The following is a 19468-nucleotide window of genomic DNA, read 5'->3' as shown; positions in this document are numbered from 1 at the left end:
ATGCTACCCAAGCACAATCTCAAGCAAAGATAAGATGACTTATATTCCATTTATTTATTTATTTATTTATTTATTTATTTATTTATTTATTTATTTATCTATCTATTTATTATTTTTATTTATTTATTTATATTTCATTTACTTATATTCCATTTTATGTATGTATGTATTTATTTATAGATTTTATTTATTTATTCATGAGAGACAGAGAGGTAGAGACCCAGGCAGAGGGAGAAGCAGGCTCCACACAGGGACCTTGACGTGGGACTCGATCCCAGGACCCCGGGGTCACGTCCTGGGCCTAAGGTGGTGCTAAACTACTGAGCCACCCAGGTTGCCTGACTTATATTCCATTTAGTTTCAATTTGTAAATTTTATTTTCATTGTGCTCAAATTCTTTGCAAAGCGATACATATGCCAAGATACATGATTAAACAGAACATAATAGGCCTTGATCATACATATGTCATAATAGGATGAAGGCAAAACGTAATTGCTTAGGATTATCAATTTAAAATATGTTAAGTGTAACACATTTTATAATTGTAATGTAAGTTACAAATGTAACTTGTTGATTATATTTGTCCTGTGAATTTTCTAATGGTAGCTCATGGTATCTTAATCTTTGAACAGATTTACAGGTTACAAATTATTTCCCAAGAATTCTGCAAAATGCCAAGTGTTTAAAATAAGTGAATATTGATTCATACTACATTTTTATTTAGAAAACTAGTTATTTGGGGCACCTGAGTGGCTCAGTGGTTGAGCGTCTGCCTTCAGCCCAGGCTGTGACCCCAGGGTCTTGGGATCGAGTCCCGCCATTGGGCTTCCTGCATGGAGCCTGCTTCTCCCTCTGCCTGTGTCTCTGCCTCTCTCTGTGTGTGTCTCTCATGGATAAATAAAATCTTTAAAAAAAAAGAGAGAGAGAAAACTAGTTCTTTGATTTAACTGGTTCATCTCTATTGTTACTTTAACTCCTATGAGAAACCTGGCACAGCTTTCATATAAAGCGAAGAGACAGTAAGCATTTTTCTGTAAATGGTCTGAGGCATTTTGTACCCAGTCCTGGAGTATTAGAACCACCCGAGCTGACATGTTCTCATAGTGACTTGATCTCCACGAGAGTTCCTGAGTTAAAGTGGAGAAAGGACACTGAAATCACCATGTCAAGCCTTGTTATGAGAGTTAGCACTTGCTTAAGGAAAATAAACTGCTCCCCGAGGGAATGGCACTCACTGCTTTAAAGATCTGAAATAAATCTGTGGTAAACCGTAATTATTTAAGATAGAGTTACACACACACACACACACACACACAGTTTTTAAAAGCAAATAAAAAATACTTACTGGAACATCAACGTATTTTGCAGCTGCTTTCACCTTAAGTGGAAAAGAGATAATTATGAGAATTATTTTCTTAACTGCTAGATAAGCACTATGACAGCAGTCAAAAGACAGCAGAAGAGAACTCATTCAAATACTTACAGTGAATGACAGGATGGATGAAAAGAAAGTGCCTTCATCGTATCTTGACAGCTTGGATAACACCCCTTCCAACACTGAAACAAACTGTAATCATTTATAGTGAGTATTTAGAATATTACAAATTAATAACAGGGGGAATAATTTCTGGACCAACTTCCCCCACAGCACAAAAATCCACAATGAACAAAGTGACAGCAGCGGAGGGCTGACTTGTAAGGTTCACTGTTTCATGTGAAGATGAGCCCTACGGCCCTTTTCCACTGCTGGAAATAATACACACACAAAAAATTTTTTTTAAGATAAAAAAATAATATGTAATAGCAGCCTTTTCACAGAACACATGAGTTATTTTAAACCTTTAATAAAGAAGTTGAAGTTCCCGAGGCTAACCTCAGTACTGATGTTTAGAAGCAATGATGGTCAAGCTTCCTCAAGTTCCTTTCTCTCATAGTTGGCCATTCCCTGACCTTCTCTATCTATCTATCTATCTATCTATCTATCTATCTATCTATCTATCTATCTATCTATCATTTCTATCTATTGAAGAAGTTGAATAAAAGTGACCAGGTAACAGGAGGAATGTGTGACATTCGATGCTCCTGTGACACTGCAGGGAAGCCCGACAGTAGGCGCCGGGCCTTTACCGAGAGGCTCTAACTAGACACACAGGGATCAAATCTGCTCTCAGAAGCTTACGAAGCAGTTGGAGAGAAAACAGACGAACGTGCTGCAGGCTGCAAGGGAAAGAGCCCGAGACCGAGGTTCTAGATCCTGATTCCAACACTGACCACTGTGGGAGCTCGGGCCAGCACGACGCCCACGGGGCCCTCCACGGTTACCACTGTGCGTGCGCCCACGCCCCGTGAGTGTTACGGATTTAAAATTCATCTCACGAGTGCTTTACGTTTCTACAAGTTCATTTCCTCTATGAAGTTACAGCTAAGACGTGTACGCATCCTATGACCAAGGGTGTGGGGAGTTAGAGGTCATCGAGTGGAAATACTAAGACAGGAGGAGAACTCAGTAGGAATCTACCGCCGCACATCTTTCCTCTTTAGAACCAAAATAACACGCGCTATTGACAAATTATAAACTCCCAAAGGGGGACTCCTGACAAGGTTTTTCAAATACGAAAAGGGAAATTAACGAAGGCTGGTTTTTGTTCACATAGCAGCTTCTTCAACAAAGTGATAACAGTGCTAGGGACGCGGCTTATTGGTCTCCGGTGACCGCGAGCTCACCCAGAGCGCACGGGAGACCCGCTTCTCTCGGTGGCTGGTCAATTACCGCAAAGTAGTCTCTGCAAGAGGAGCACAGGCTTCCCCAGGGGCTCCCCCCGCACCGGGTGCAACATGATGTAAGAAACGGAAACAGGGCCGCGCGGCTGCGGCCGAAGCCGCACCTTTGAAGAGTGACAGTCCTGCACGCTGTCAGGTATCCTAAGGGATACAAACAGCAAAACCCACAAAATCACCCACCGCTCACAACTACAAGTCAATGAACAAGAACGTTCCTGCTGTCATCTTTTTTTTTTTTTTCTCAGTAAAAATACCTAAGTCCCTTTTGGGCTAGAAGCATCTTTATCTTTTTCCCCTTTAAGGCTGATTTTTATTTCTCCGTGGAGTTTCCAGTTATGGGACATCTGCCTAAGAGTAGCAGCCACGCACGGAATCATCCCTAATGGTTGACATCTTATAATCGGGTTGATCGCTTGGCTCCATTGGCTTCCTCGGAATTCCAGACCCAACCACCCGCTGGGGTCGCTGGCCGCCCCCTCCTGCCCGCATCTCCGAGACAGCTGGGCCTGCACGGGCCGGTGTTGCCCCGCGGTCCTCCCCTCGCGATCTGTCCCTCTTCCAGGCACCCTGCGCCAGTCCACGGCACCCAGGGTTCCCTCCGTCTCCCCGTTACTAGCCCGGAGGCTGCTGGACCGCACGCCCTCGACTGGGTGACATAGAAGCGGACGTCTTTTCCTCAGAGGTCTGGAGGCCGGGAGTCCAGCGACAAGACGACGGTGTATTTGTGTCTGGTGGGAACCCACTTCCTGGTTCAGAGATGACGGCTTTTGGCTGCATTTCCACACGGCAGAAGGAGCTAGGGAGCTCTGAGGGAAGCCTCTTAGAAGCGAAGGGCGCTAACCCCATTTATAATAGCTAGCTACAGTAGGCTATTTTAGTTAAAATTACTTATATAATTAAGTAAAATTAAAATTTCAGTTCCTCGGTTGCACTGGGCCCGTTCCAGTGGCCGTGGGCACGCGTGGCTAGGAGGCCGTGCACTGGATGGTGCTGGTAGTTTTAGACCACAGAGAGCTCTACTGAATAGCACTGATCTCTACAACACTGTTTCCTTACTTGAGTCAAATATACTATTTTTCCGATTAACAGATGTATTTGACATAAAAAAAGATTCCGTTTTTTCCTTCGCCAGGAGAGAACGCAGAGGACACGCAGCCCTCCCCGCACCGGCACAAATCCCGCCCTGGTCCCTTTTCCTCGCTGCCTGTTTAAGGCTCTACCAGCTGCGCGCTATGGGGCAATTTAAGGGCTTCCGTGAGGCCCCCACTCACAAGACAACCCGCACGGGGGCAGCGTGACGATGGGGTCGGGCCGCCCGGTTAAACTTCCCCGGCTGACTCACAGACAAGGGCGGTCCCGTGTCACCTCCACCCTCGTGCCGTGGGCCGGCCTCTGTGCAGTGCTGCAAGCCCCTGCTCCCCCCTGGGGCTCCGCTCCCTGGGGTTCGCCTTTCCCCCACCTGCCGGACGCGTCTCCCATTAGCCTCTTCCCTTTCCACTTTGGGCGAAGCGGGAGGCATTCTCGTGGTGGGAGAAGTAACGAGAACAAGAACGTGCTGGAGGGGTGAGGCTGTTCTAACTGCATCTTGGTAGCTATTTCCCATCTCAACACCTGCTACCAAAGAATTTGCAAAATACAAACAAAACAAAAGAACCCCTGAAATCCCAAAGAATCTACCTGCCTCCAAATTCCAGCCTGACCGCACCATCCAGAGCGGCTCTGCCAACATTTCGGAGTCTATCCTGTCCTTTCCTAATGTGATGCCAAGACAGGTCATACTTTACATTTCTAAAATGTTAAGCTTTTTTTTTTTTTTCCCCCACTTACTAGTATATTAGGAAACCTTTCCTTTATCATGAATAGTCTCTGAAACCATGGTTTCTTAATATAGATGCCCCGTCATTTACTTTACCGTTCCCTTCATGTTAGAGATTAAAGTTGCTTCCAAATTTCCATTAGAAGTCATTGCAACCCTATCATTGTATATATACCTTGTGCATCTCTCTGAGCAGGAGAAAACCCACAAAATAGTTCTTAGGTAAGAGGGTGTTCATGTGCTCCACATAGTTCCAAGCTCTCTCTCTCCAGAAAGGCCGTGACAGTTTACACTCCTGCAGACGGGAGACGGGAGTGTCCCACCTCACCTTTTCCAAACCCAAGTGTCGGTTTAAAAATACCTACGCTAACTTCCTAGAAAACGTGGCATATTCATTGTAGTTTTTCTTCATTCCTCAAATTGTGAATGAGGTTTAACGTTTTCATGCTTATTGGGCACCTGTTTTTTTTCTTTTCTAAACAGCATGTCCCTCGTTTATTAAATCGGGGGTGTTTTTTCCTTTGCTTTCCGTACGTTCTTCCAATGGTTTCATGAAGCCTGACGGGGGTTCTTTGACCAAGCCTTGCAGGAGCACGGGCTCTCTCCGCTCCCGTGGGCGTCCCCCCGACCGCGTCCACCCGGACCCCTCTCTGTCTTGCGTTCCAGTCTCTGTCTCTTCCCCGGCAGCCCTGGATCTCCAGTGTCGCTCATGGCAGTCTGTGACCTCAGTGGGACGGCAAATCATCTAAGGCATTCAATGGGATATTCATTTATGCTTCATCCCTTAGACAATTAGAGGCTGTGGGGTTTGTCACAGATACGTGTGGCATCAAGCTGGAAGTCGCGGGGGCCCCCTGGGAGTGGAGAACCTCAGACCGCAGCCTGCCCGCCTCCTCCGTCCACCTGCGACCAGCTCTAGAGCCTCGCCAACGGCATCCCAACAAACAGGCTACACTCAACGACTGGTGACTGCTTGAATCAGCCAAACAGACAAGTAGAAAGAGGACATAAATGTAAAATAATAAAGTCTTGCTGGAAGACAGAGTTATTTTTAAAAGCCAACAGCTGCAAGAAAAGCCGAGATGAATTGTAAACAAACAAAAAAAAAATCAAAAGTTGTTGACAAAGAGTGTTAATGTTTTGTTCGGAACTCTTCTTAGAATATGAACTTTCCTCGCAGCTATTTTTAAAACTACTGTTTCTCCATTAGGTATTTAGAAACAGAAGACAGATTTTTTCCCCAAACATGCTCAGCAAAATGATTTTCGAATCTGACTTAAGGTGAATAAATAATACGTTACCTTTGAGACTAGCAGCGAAATGATTTCTTTTACGGTGTTGTCAATCAAATCATCTATTTTTGAATGGTATTGTTGCTGGATGTTAAAAGACAAAGATGCATTAGTTGATGTGGACACAAAACTTTTGTTCTAAGTCATAAATGCTTTAAAGCTCCCAGTTATGACAGATCGGATTTACTTAAAATGATCATTTTGAACATTAGAAGAACAAAACCTTGAAAACGATCCACCCAATCAACACTTTTTACATTGTGGTTTGAAAATTTTCCCATGTGCGCTGTTGAGTTAAGCAGCTAATGGGGTTATTATATAGATGAATTGGGTTCTTATTCTTATTCAGGCAGAGGAATGTGAAGGATACTTTTTGTCTTCTCCTCTATAATTAAGGTGGCCGCGTATTTTTCTAAAGGGTTGGTTTAGCTGGAGAAGCAAAAAGACTAGAAAAAGATTTAATTAATACAGCATTTCATGTCTGACAACTCTCATTCATAAGTTATTTTAAATGTGCTCTAGAAATAAAATGAGCTCCCAATTGTTCACTCTAAAAGGACCGTTTTGTCAGCGCACGGAGCAGCAGTTTATACAATTCTTACAATATGCTCAAGCAAGGGCAAAATTAAAATTTCATCAACAAAGGTGAATAGATGGTAACAAATTAATAGGCCATAAAAGGTATAATGAAGCAGCACTCACTCCCCATAGTTTTATCACTGCTTCCTCATGAAAAAGACGCCTTTAAGTAAATATAAAAAAGGTGTATTTAAAATAAACCTGAAAGCCTCCTTTTTTGCTTTCTTTAGAGAATACTGGAGAGTTGCATTCTTAAATTAGCAGGAGCTTTGGCTTCTGCGGTGTGTGGAGGCACATTCATTTAAACAGTAATTCTTGCTTTAGAAGCATTTATCTGACAGCCGATTGTCCCCAATAGCCACTTCACAGAAAATGTGACTTGTAAAGACTAACCCTATCTTGATGGTTCAAGGCTTCTTGGAACAGCTAACATAATGCACAGAGTAAAAGTACTCAGGTCAGTATAAACATTAGACCAACTTAACAGCTGCTGGATGAATGGTTTCCTAGGATGTAAGTTTTTGAAGGCTATTTTTTTCTTCTGAAAACATGTCTCAAAGTTTTCATACACAACAAAACACCAACTTAGGTCTGCTCTGGAATACACGGGCGTGATCCCCCCACAGGCTCTGACAGTTACAAGTGGCCGTCTACCTGCATAAAGAAAAAGGGAAGCATAATTCTGGAGCACGTCAATTTTCTTTTCTGCACGTACACGTGTGTGTTGATCTGTGGTCTAAAATTAATCACACACATGTGAATATGGAACTTTCCAGGCATGTATTTCTCCTAGAGGGAAGAATTATGTGTCTGTCTTCCTGAAAAAGGGCCTTCCTGGTTCTCAAACCCGTGCTCTCCAGAAGCAACAGAAACACAGAGGGTGGATTTCTAGCGCAGTAGTGTGGACCCCTTGGCTTTTTTACAACATCCTGGAGAGAAGGAAGAGGGGCGGAAAATAAAGAAAAACAAAGGAGAAGAGAAACCGCCTGAAGACCCTGGCTGCCCGTTGAGACAGCCGGGAAGGCCCGCAGACAGGGCACCAGCAGGTCCCCAGCGCCAGCGGGAGCTGACCCGCGTCAGGAGCTTATGCCAACGAGCTGTGCCCGGCTCTCCCTCCCTGCTACTCTCTCTTTACATCCTTCTCTCTCCAAATTTGTGTCTGTGCAGCAGGTGGAAGTGAGATACCAGACAAGGCTCCTCTTTGGGGGAGAACAGGAAAGGGATACAGGCGTCGGGCTTCTCACTTCTCTCTCCTGCAAAGTGCTATCGGCCATACGGGGACCCAGGCGCCCAGACCTCTGAGGGCTTCCATGTTCTTAAATATATACTTGATATGTTCCGTGTGTGTCTATATTTCATTTCTTAAAAGATTTATTGCTGAGTTATTCTCTATACCCAACATGGGGCTCACACTTACAAACCCCGGAACGAGAGTCACAGGATCTGCTGATGGAGCCAGCCGAGCGCCCCTGCCATAGAGTCATCTTTTGACTCAAAAGTAATCAAATATCATCAAAAGGCTACTGGACATAAAACTGTAGAGCTTCTACATGTTAAACTTTTAGACTGGATCGATTTGGACACATCTTACGAGGTGAGCCACTCAAGGGGTTCCTCACACCCTTTTTATCAAGAGGCAGGGAAAGGTATGGACCCCAGGAGCCATCAAATTCTCCTATAATATTCACCTTCAGACTATTTTCTTTGACACCTGATCCAGCCAAAAGCAGTGAGAGGAGAGAGGGAGGAAGGGAGCCGGGAGGGGAGTGGGGAAGGGGGAGGAGACGGAGAGAGAAACACAAAAAATTAAAAAGGAAGAAAGTAGAGTAAATGTACTGCCCAAGGGGCAAACCCAAACAACGTAAGGTTTGTTAGGTTTTGATGATGTGACATTTTGCTATTGTAAACTTATCTGATTAGCTCGGGCTTTCACTAATATTAAAATTGCTGAGAACTTCCAGAATCTCCTCTCGCTACACAGTTGTCAGAGGTGGTCTGGAGGCCCTGGGGAGGGGAGTGGGCAGGTGGCCTCAGAATCCATATTTTACATACACATTCTGCAAGGAGAATAATTCACATACACCACACACAGGTGACAGAAGGTTAGGCGGGAAGAGTTGTTCATCAGGGGGTCCAGACAGCGCCCAAAGACAGGCCAGATACGCCAAAGGAGGGCACCGAGAGGAGGAGGATTTGCCTGCACAGACATCTACGCTACCTAACCTGAAACTGGTAGATATTTTACTGGCATTAATAGACTGAATTTTTGATAAAAATCTGCAAAGTTTTTGTCTGCAACAAAAACCTATACAATTTCTATCAGAATATTCCAAGCCGGATCGATAATCCTACATCCCAGAGCTTTGGCAAATTACAGCCCCTTTCTTAAACTAATTCTCCTTATATCTGCCCTCAAAAGCAACGGGTCTGTGCTTCTCCAGCAGATGACTCTGACTCTAAATCAAGATTAACCTGTAAGGAATTCTCACTCCACGGAGCGCAGGGAATTGAGAGATCAGACGCGGGTCTGAAAGCCTGGCCCCCGTCCTCAGGTACCTATCCTCTCTTTTCATCTGACTGCTGCTAATGTAAACACACCGGAAACGAAGACTAATCAAATGCCAGCACAACCCAGCATTCTTAAAAGATTTGGGTCTTTCTCTTGGGAAGAACTTTAACGGAATTGAATTGTTAGGTCTGGAGGTGGAAACATTTTACTGTCGTGGAGAATCCTACACAAGGAGCCTCCATTACTGTGCTTTCACCCTTAATGGATGGGCTCCTATCAGATGCAGGGGCGCTGAGGGCCGAGAATTACCTCAGACCCATGCAGTCGGTGGAGAACAATGATATCTAAACACTGGTGGCTCTGTGGTCTCAACACCTGTCCCCGAGGAACTGGCCCGAGACTGCTGACTCATTACACACAGCTGTCACAGGAGCAGATCATTGGCTCACTAATGACTCCATTAGACACCATTCTGGGCTGCGGTTGAGCACGTCTGCATCACCACGTGCCACGTGAGGAAACAGCCGGAACGTAGGAGCAGGGAAGGGGCCGCCTCGTGGAAAAGGAGCTGGGAAAGTTTCATCTCGGCAATGCCATATGACAAATTTCCTGGGACTCTGGAGAGGTCTCTCAGTACAACTCAGGCAACTATCCCTACTAGGTTTATCTAGGTAAGCAGGTATTTTACAAGGTTCCCAATTGTGTGATAATCTAGTTTTTAATTTGTTGCTTACTGCAGAATGAGGTCCACTGGCTCACCTCTGCATGTAACGGATTTGCTAATTTGCAACAATTCCAAAACTTACCTCAAGCACAGAGAGGGAAACCCTGTGCAATCATGCGGGTATATGTATTGGTGAGTAAAAAGCAAAGCATAAAATCCTTCTTTTGCACTGAAATTCTTATTTACCACTTTTCATAGTTGCTAATGGGTTTGACACCTGCACATTTTGAATTGTATTAATTGTGTGAAAGTTGTGGGGATCTAATTGTCTCTGGTGAGAAGGTACAGATGCAAATATAATGAACAGTAGCAGATTACTTTTCAAAACCATCTACCTGTTAATATTAAGGATCATTTGACAATGCACCAGTGCTTTGTCATTTGTGCGTGTACCTGTTTTTCTTTTTAGGTACTAGAGAGAGTCGTTTCTTACAGGGGAGGATTTTTTTATTATTATTTTTTTACTTATTTTATTATTTTTTTCAGGGGAGGATTTTTAAAGTGGTGACGACCAATCAGTCTGTTCATTCAAAAAATATTTACTCGGTGCCTGTTATGTGTCAGGTACTGCCATGCATGTTAAAATAAAAGCAAATGGGTAAATCCAGTATCAGTGGGAAGAGGCAAGATGTTCCTATAAACCTGATGAGAAATGGATGGACGTGTGAAGACTTAAGACAATATTTCTGAGTAGACCATCAAAGGCTCACATCTGTAGTAAAAACATGAAATGGTAGAGATGAGCCACTGATATCCAAGCCAGCTGCTTCCTCATTCAGATAATTAGAGGTAATAAGTCACGTTGCAGGCGTTCAGAGAATAATTACTGAACATTCTATAACACATATCGGTTACTTAATGTATCTGTTAGGTTGTATGTGCTATGGTAATAGAAATACATCTTTTCCCCTCGAAACTGCTCAAAGAACGAAATAAGTACATGTGCATAAATTATGGCCAAATAGCCAGTGTCTGTATCTGGGTTAAATAAGTATGAAATTTGTAAATAGTGGGCCTTGTCATCCCCTTTCAGAGCTACCTAAGCCCTTCTGCTTGGATGAGAATTGTTAGCTTAGTAGAGTCACCCTGACTTGTATTCCTAGGTGGCAACTGTAAGACCTGTAAGATTTAACATATCCACAGAGCATATCCAAAACCCCTTTGGCTTATCACATGTATATATAGAACAGATATATAAATATAAATGTAAATATATATACACATATATACATATATGATATATATGATTATATATGTATATATGATATCACATATATGTGTGTGTGTATATATATATCTCATATAAATATATATATATATGAGAGCGACTCTGTTTTGTATGCATACGACTTTTCATATCATGTTCCTCTGAAGTTCTGGGTAGTAATTCAAGACAACCTTGTGTGGGGAAGAGGAAGGGCTGCTGACCCAGGCCTGCCTCTGGTTCTGGTTACTGCCCAGGCCATGAGCGGGAGGCAAGACTGTACGCTGCTGGGCGCGTACCTACCTTACTGAAATCCACAACTGGGTTCTTCTGCATGAAGTGACCTTAGCAGCGGCCTCCCGGTCCTCAAATTTGGAGGTGCCCTGATATATGTCATCCAGAACTCCAATTTTTTCTAGCATTAGTCAAAGTATATACTATAGATATATGCACCTTGAAATAGTAATAATCACTCTGCTTCTGAATTTTGAGTGTTGTTTAAAAAGGAGGGTGAATTCATTTCTTTTTAAATAATCTTATCCTTAAACAATCTAAGGGAAGTTTGTAGGTTCTGCAGTCTAATAGGGAAGAAACATTTCCCTTGACATTATTTAAGGTGTAAGTATTTATAGGTGTTTTAATGTCTCTCTGCGTATTGCTATGTTATAATAAGCTGTCAGTGTTCTACACATACACAGAAAACATAAACCTGAAAATGGAATTAATTACATTAATTGGAAAAGGTGAAAATAAAAAAATGTACATTTATAAAAATAATAATTTAAGTGAAAATGTGCTTTTACAAACAAAAAAAATAAATAAAAGAGAGCGACTTACCCATTGACTACCAAACTGGATCATGCCATGGAGAAAAAAAAAAAAAAAAAAGACAACGAAGGAGAACATAAGGGAAGAGTAAAAAAATGATGAAAAAGTAATTACAATGAGAAAAGCGGCAACACAATGTCAACTTCAACAGATAATCTAAGAAAAATAGATCCATTTTCACACAAACGTCACTTTCAACAAAAAGAAATCATGGGATAACATGAGGTGTGTTTTGCAATATACAACCAAACAAAACATGAATCAAAATGAAAAAATGGGATATTCATTTTAAAAAAAGAAGTCTAATTTTTAAAGCGCATTTCTACTTTATTTTTAAAACACGGAAACTTTTGTATGAATAAAATATTACATATGCTATTTTCTGTGCCTTGTTTTTTGAATGCAAACTCTGGATACTCTAGATTTGTATAAACAAATCGGGGAGCTTTCTAGCTTTCTTATTTGCTTGTGAAAAGCAAGGTTTATGTAAATACACAACACCTAAGCTGTTAAAAGCTTCAACTGCCACTTGTAAAATTTTGGGCAGTGTTCATAGAAAGGAGAGGAAAGTGACATGAGCCGGGATGAAGTCCGCTATTATAGTGAAGAAAAGACCAAGCGCTTCTATTGAAGAACTTGGCCTTTCAATCTAACCAAGTGAGAGCCTTCTGGAAACAGCTGGGGCACCTTGTGCTGCACGTCCCTGTGGGACACTCGGTTCACTTACCTCTTGTCCTCCATCCAGGGCACAAAGTTTGGTGCTTTGCTTTTTGGCGTCAACGAGTACATTAAACATTGTGCACACAGAAGCCGGAATGCGCAAGTCAGTTGTTTTGCTTGCCTTTTGCAGCTTGATTTCAAACGCGGTTCTTGTTCTATTCATTGAAACATGAATTCAGAGTAAGAAATTCTGAAATATGTCTCACCTGCTTAGTCAAAGTGAAATCAACACTACAAGATGCTAATTTAAAACATGCAAATAAGGAGCGCGGCATCAGTTTGGGAGCCAGGGGGTGGCCTGCTCTTCTTTATCAGGTGTCTCATGAAAGACTGGGGAGGCATTTTGTATGAAACAGCGTCTGCAGTCATGCAGACAGTATCTCTGCCCAAAGGAAGCCATTTGTTTCATCTAGCATAAGACGTTTTATGGAAAAATCTCTTGGTTTTACTTAACTGCCTGAATTAATTTCCAAGTAAAACAGCCACTTGCATCTCTGCATTAAAACGGAATAAATCCTCTGTGTGAGGCTTACCAAAAAAAAAAAATAATAATAATAAGTAAATAAACAAATAAATAAATAAATGAATGTACAAGTCTGGAAAACTCTAAAGCATCGTAATTAATGTACAGCAGAGAATGTCTACTTCTTCTGTGTCACTTAGGTTTTCTTTCAAGTATCTAAAGTTGTAGATGGGTGTTTGAAAGAAACTGTGCAACAGGCAATTTGGAATTGTTTTCTGCTAAAGTATCCAAAGATCACCCACAGATTTGAAACATTAGAACCACATACGACAAGTGTGACTTTTTAAAAAAAAAAACATCATATAATCTAATTCCTGGCCTTGCCTTAGGAAGCCATTAAACATTATTCTAAATGCTGTATTTTCCTTAACTTTGGAGAATTCAGGATTATTCAATCGCTCCAACCGGTGTTTATTCCCATATGCTGCCCCCATTGTTCTTGTAAAGGGGCAACGGGAAAAACGATGCTTGGTTAATTAGAGATACAAAGCCGATTTTGTGAGAACTATTCAAAGAAATGAAAGCACAGTTGGGGGAATTCTAAGCCTCATCACTTATTTCTGGTTAAGTTCTGAAGAATGTAATTGGATGCTTGGAACTCATCTGACGTGGATAGAGAACACCGGAAAACAGAACAAGTGACGGCCCTGATCCTAATCTGGGTTTGCAGTGCCACTTCACAGCACGCAGACACGGTGCAGAACGTATAAAGTACTTAACAGGCCTTTTCCATATGTCTTGGCAGTTACTGCCTCGGGATTTAAAGCACAGTATTCCCAGAGAGACAACAACCAGCACAGAAACAGAAACAATCACTAGACGGGACGAGGGCAGTGTTAGGAGGCGTGGAAAACAGTTTCGGGCCAATTTTATCAGTTACACGAGGCCCCAGAATTTAGGTCTACGCCTAAATTCACATCACCTTTCTTGTGACAATTATATAGCAGATACTTGGTGACAAGTGCTACTCTGGGCGCCGGCGTACTAAGCAGCAACTTGAAAACACAGGTCTACCTTTTGACACAGGCCTCTATCATATCACTGGCCATTAGTTTGAGTCTTTGCTCTAAGTGGTGGGCAAATTCCTGTTCTGGCCAGTGTAGATCAAAGACAAACATCTGCAGTGCATCGAGTTTCCAAAAAAGGTCTTCTGATGTTGCCGAGCCATTGCTGGAAGAAAAAGGAAACATGAAGAGCGTCATGAACTTCCACCGTGATGGCCAATACATTGACGTTTCCCTTTCCGTACCATTTGCCATTAGTGAAAAAATAACACATAAAATCTCTAACAGTCGATATTTTCTTTATTCCACCTTCTAAATCTCTTTTCACATCTTAATAAATAAGGCAACTCCCCCCAAAAATAGAGATGAATATAGTAGGAAGGTGTCATAAACAGGGCCTGAATGCACAAGGATATTTTACTGAGGAAAAGGAGCCCAAGGATACAAGGAAAAACAAATTTTTTTTTTTTAACCAATGTGTAGGATACAAATACAGAAATATTTCCTCCTAGAAATTCAGAAGAGTACGTTTTATGAAAGAAAGTCTGTATGACAGCCGCGGCAGCTTTACTCTCCCACTCGCGCACACGTGGTGCCGTGCTCATCCCGGTGGCTTCTGTCGTCTACAGACAGGAGTGTACGGGGGGGGGGGGGGCTCACATTTCTCAGCGACAGGAGAAGGGGACCAGGTACTACAAGTGAAATAACAAGCTGAGTAGGGGAACAAGCCTTACACCTGGTTTGAAATGCTTCGTGACTTTTCTAGCTCCTAATGGAGCCTCCGGGTACGGGGTAGAGTCTAACAGAGAAAGGACATCCAGGGTGCTCTGGGGTGGGAGCCAAATCACCTATCTCGGGTCATCCCATCTCTGGAACTCGGGGCCCGGATGCGCTATGCGTTCACGGCTGTGCCAAGATTACTCCGGGGGACCGGAGTTTCGCGCCACCCATGAAGGCGGCTGGTAGCACGGTACCTAGGGCACGTGGGCAGGGGATAACACTACTGCTTTCCATCATGCAAGGATCTGGCCTAATAGGGAAACAGATGATTTGAAAGTAAAATGCTCCTATGTTAGAAGACCCTGAAACTTAATAGTAGAAGAGAACAAAAGGAGAAAAAGGTGCCGTGTGATTCACCTCTCCTCAGCTTTCCCGTCCATGCTGGACAGACACTGAGCTGAAAATTGTCTTTTCAGTGTTCGAAACAAAAATAGAGAAATGAAATAGTGTATCATAAGAGCACAGTGGAAAACTTGTATAAAGATAAAATTCTTTTAAATCCCCACTTTGTTTAGCTAAATATATCTTAATTAGTTGGCTTTAAAAAAAAATCACCTCCTTCTTCGGCTAATTAAAAGCTATTTCCCTCCCCACCTGCAGCTCAGCATCTTTCCTGCGTCGCCAACCTTCTTTGTGTTCCGTCTCCCCTTCTGCCAGTGATTCCTCGTGGTCTCCTCGCCTAGCCAAGACGTGCTCGGAGTTAAGTCCTCAAAGGACCGATGCGGCAGAGCCCTGAACGCCACCCACAGCTCTTTACCCCAATACCTCTTCACCTTAAAAATCGGAGCCCCCAACGTACCATGAAACAAAGGAACCAGACAACATCATGTAGACATTGCTGTGAAAAATGTTAGAAAAAACACTGTGTTTATTTTTCCCTGTTGCCATATATTTAATAAAAATAAGAGGAAAAAAAAATGACAAGGCAAAGCCTCTATTACATACCCACAGTGCTCATGTGGTAAATCAGAGGATCTATATTTTAAGAGTAATTGAACCTAATTGGTTAAAGAAGCAAATCTAATAAGTTTTCACTTTGGAGAGACATAGGTAGGTACTGGAAATGTGTGTTTTCTTAACAGCATAACAAAACAACACAACCATCATCAAAACAAAATCTGAAATACTGAAGGTGGAATTCTACTGAAAACAGACTTTCTCATAACATATGACAATTAAATCTTTACAGAGACTATGGATATATGTTTCTTTTGTTCTTTGATGCTATGGTAAGACTCTGGAACAATAAATGTGCTTAATTGGGAATGTAATTAAGGTAACAAGTGTCTGTTATGATTAAATAGATAAAAAAATGTAAGTAGGTTTTCTCTTGAGCTGGAATACATAACCTGCAATTTACTCAGAACTTTTTCATTTTAAAATTATTTTTAATCAGTGACCCATTCTGAAAGTATTATGAACAGATTAAAGAACTCAAAAATGAATAATGGACTCAGATAATTTCCTAAAAATGCCAGTAGGAAGCACATCTTATTGGCATCTACTTTTGGAGCTAAAAAAAAAACAAAACAAAAAAAACCCCAAAAAACTCAAACAAACAAAACATGGAGAAGGAAGACATTGAGGAACTTTATAATTAGTGCTTTAAAATGAAAAGTGAAAAAAACTGAGAGCACCAGGCTGGCTCAGTTAGGGAGCATGGGACCCTTGACCTGGGGTTATGGGTTCAAGCCCCGCCCTGGGGGTAGAGATTACTTAAAAATAATAAAAATAAAATCTTTAACCAAAAAAACCACCCAGAACCCCCAAAATTAGTGACTACATCGTAACATTACAAGTAATTGTGAGCACCCCGATGAAGAGCCTAATGTTGATAATCCTGGCACGTAAAGATGACAGTGATTTCCTTGTAAAACATATTTTTTATTTCCTCAGAATGATGAAAGTCTGAGCACTTTATTTACAAAGCCACGATCTATCATGATTCCTGTCCTGAAATGCAGATCATTTTAAAAAGGGACTCCCAATAAATGAGGTTCACGTTCCACATATATCTCAAAGCTAAAAAAAATAATAATGACCAAAAAAGAAGTCTAAAGTTCACCAGGCAATGCCCATAATAGTGCTCGTGGTTAAATCCAGGGTGTTGAACAGGTGAGGGGTGAGGAAGAAGAGCAGTTAAATTGCAAAACAGTATTAAGAAGCACAAAAAACACATAAACTTAGATTCATTATACTTGCTAGATAGTTGCCAAGCACGCAGACACCAGTCCGTACCCTGTAACCACCCAAAGCGTTTGCCCGAAAGAGAAAGATCCCCGCGTGACCTAATAACTGTCACGGGCCAGTGATGACGTTTCACTTGGAGAAATGCCGCTAAGCTATTCTCCAAGTTATTCTTCTCCGTTTCCGTCTTCTGTCTCCTCCTGAGGGTGTGCACCTTGACGGGGGGCGGCCTCAGCCGTGGCGGGGGACCGGGCGGGGCGGGGGGGGGGGGGGCTCTGCACATGCTCCCGAGGCCGAGCACATGGGTAGGGGAATGACAGCGCTGGGCAGACAAGCCCGGTTCAGAGCCTGCCTCTGCCGCTTACTTACTGGGGGACCTCGGGGCCTTTAACTTCTTTGTGACTTAGTTTCCTTAACTGAAAAATGGGCACAGGGACATGTACCTCCCAGGGTTACTGCGCAGCTGAACTGAGATAACGGGTTTGACACTGTACCTGGAACGTACTACTAAATGCTCAATGAGTGGGAGCTATTTTTCTTCTAGTTATTTTATTCTTTCTAGCTGACTTCATATGAGATCTTGGCCACGCATGGACTAGTACTGAGTTCATCTGATTGCTCGGAGGTTCATACTTTTGTTTTTTTTTTTGTTTTTTTGTTTTTTTTATTTTAATTATTTATTTATTTATGATAGTCACAGAGAGAGAGAGAGAGGCAGAGACACAGGCAGAGGGAGAAGCAGGCTCCATGCACCGGGAGCCCGACGTGGGACTCGATCCCGGGTCTCCAGGATCGCGCCCTGGGCCAAAGGCAGGCACTAAACCGCTGCGCCACCCAGGGATCCCAGGTTCATACTTTTGAAAACTATACCGTTTTGAATAATGATGACTAATGGCAGTAAAAGTGAAAACCATAAGGTAGTTTTTATTGAGAGCTCAGAGTGTGCCAGGCACTCTTCATCATCCTTTTTTTCTTTTTTATCTGCACAAAAATGTCTTTAAATTACGTGTCATAACCATTTTGGCACTGGGGAAACTGAGGCTAAGAAAGACTTAATGATTACTAAAGTAGGATCTAAATTCGAATTTCAAAGCCTGTGCCCTCTTCGTTGTAGTGACTCTCAGTTACCGCACACCTGCGGTAGGTGGGCTTATCACAACATGGAGCTGATAAATACTGTTTTTATGTTATAAGGATTATTTAAAAATAACAAAGTGCATCAACTGATACATGAAAGCACAGATGAAGAACTTGCTGGTGTTAGGAAATAAAGGGCAATCGCTTCTCTGCAACCTGAAATATTATTTCTTTACAAGTGTGACTAAGATAAAATAAAAAGAAAACACTATATTCTTGAAACTATTCTTCTGATGGTTTTCTACACGTAGAAGAGGAACTATGTGGGCAGTGGCAACGCCGCTACGGTGCCTAGATATACTCTTGCCACACTGATCGCCTGAACTGTGGTAGATCCTTCAGGCAGAAGTCTACAACCTGACTCACAAAATGACCTCCGACCTACAGGTCACATAGGAACTACATCACACCAGTGAGTGGTTTTTTTTTTTTTCCCCCAATCTGTATCATTTATCGTCAATTTGCTCAGCTTAGCTCAACAGCTTAAAAAACTCAAATGAAACCAAAACATAGTATTCCTCGACCAGTGATGATAAGTGCCATGCAATCTGAACACAGGTGCACAGAACACAGCCCAGGCCATGCACTAGCTAACACACCACCAGGAAATAAGTGAGGGATACACACGTGGACTCATATAAAGAAGCCATCCACGAAGGAGTAGAAAAGCTAGGAATCTGTGGAAGAGTAAGAGGCAGACTTGGAACTTTTGGAAGAGCTACATTGGGAAGACTGTTGGCGATATTCCTGTAAAGAAACAAACAACGTGGGAAGGGACCACCATAAGCAATAACTACAGATGGGCCACGTGTAAAGTCATAAGGTCAGGACTGAAGAGACAGATGTTCCATGGACACTTGGCAGGATACCTACTTGACAGGCTGCCATGTCTCTTGCTCAAACCCTCTGTGAATTGACTGGGCGATGGAGGACTCCATGAGATCGACGTAGCGGACAACCGAGGGCACAAAGATTTCTTGCAAATGTTTGTGAAATTTTCCATTACATAAAAGTGCTGAAACAGTCAAGCAGAAACAGCGTTTGTCAGAGGGATCATTATCAGGCATTTGGGGAAAATAGGGGTGAAAAAATGTTTCCTGAAAGAGTCTGGCGCAGAAGGATGGGTAAAATACAGATGATAACGGATCTTGCTCCTCATATGGAATATATCGTGAAAGCTAATCAAGAAGCATAATCAACCTCCTAGATAACGGCTGTCAAAACACAAACAGGTTATATCTCTGCAAAATCCTCCTGGCGGGTGGGACGCGTTTACTTTCCAAGCGATTTAGCACGTGAGGCGTATGACCACTTGCTAGAGATTCAAGGGAGCTGCTGGATAACATGACGGGTTGACACACGCCCGTGAGAAGGGAGTTACGA

General features: G+C 42.5%; 1 protein-coding gene across 22 annotated transcripts in view; it reads right to left on the bottom strand.

Moving 5' to 3' along the window:
- CADPS2 (calcium dependent secretion activator 2) overlaps positions 1 to 19468 on the bottom strand; it is a 452677-nt gene that overhangs the window by 33373 nt on the left and 399836 nt on the right. For 10 of the 22 annotated variants that reach the window (XM_077855972.1, XM_077855973.1, XM_077855974.1 and 7 more), the window contains 8 exons: positions 18959 to 19100; positions 18713 to 18832; positions 13992 to 14147; positions 12462 to 12609; positions 11744 to 11758; positions 5900 to 5974; positions 1485 to 1568; positions 1347 to 1379 (listed from right to left, as the gene is read on the bottom strand). In XM_077855972.1, the coding sequence (XP_077712098.1) occupies positions 1347 to 1379; positions 1485 to 1568; positions 5900 to 5974; positions 11744 to 11758; positions 12462 to 12609; positions 13992 to 14147; positions 18713 to 18832; positions 18959 to 19100 (773 nt within the window). Of the gene's footprint in view, positions 1 to 1346; positions 1380 to 1484; positions 1569 to 5899; positions 5975 to 6862; positions 7124 to 11743; positions 11759 to 12446; positions 12610 to 13991; positions 14148 to 18712; positions 18833 to 18958; positions 19101 to 19468 lie in introns of those variants that run through there. The other 12 variants (XM_077855984.1, XM_077855980.1, XM_077855981.1 and 9 more) reach the window with 5 other exon arrangements.

Source organism: Canis aureus, chromosome 18 (assembly GCF_053574225.1).
Source record: "Canis aureus isolate CA01 chromosome 18, VMU_Caureus_v.1.0, whole genome shotgun sequence".
NCBI lineage: Eukaryota > Metazoa > Chordata > Mammalia > Carnivora > Canidae > Canis > Canis aureus.
This window is presented reverse-complemented; position numbering and strand designations above follow the sequence as displayed.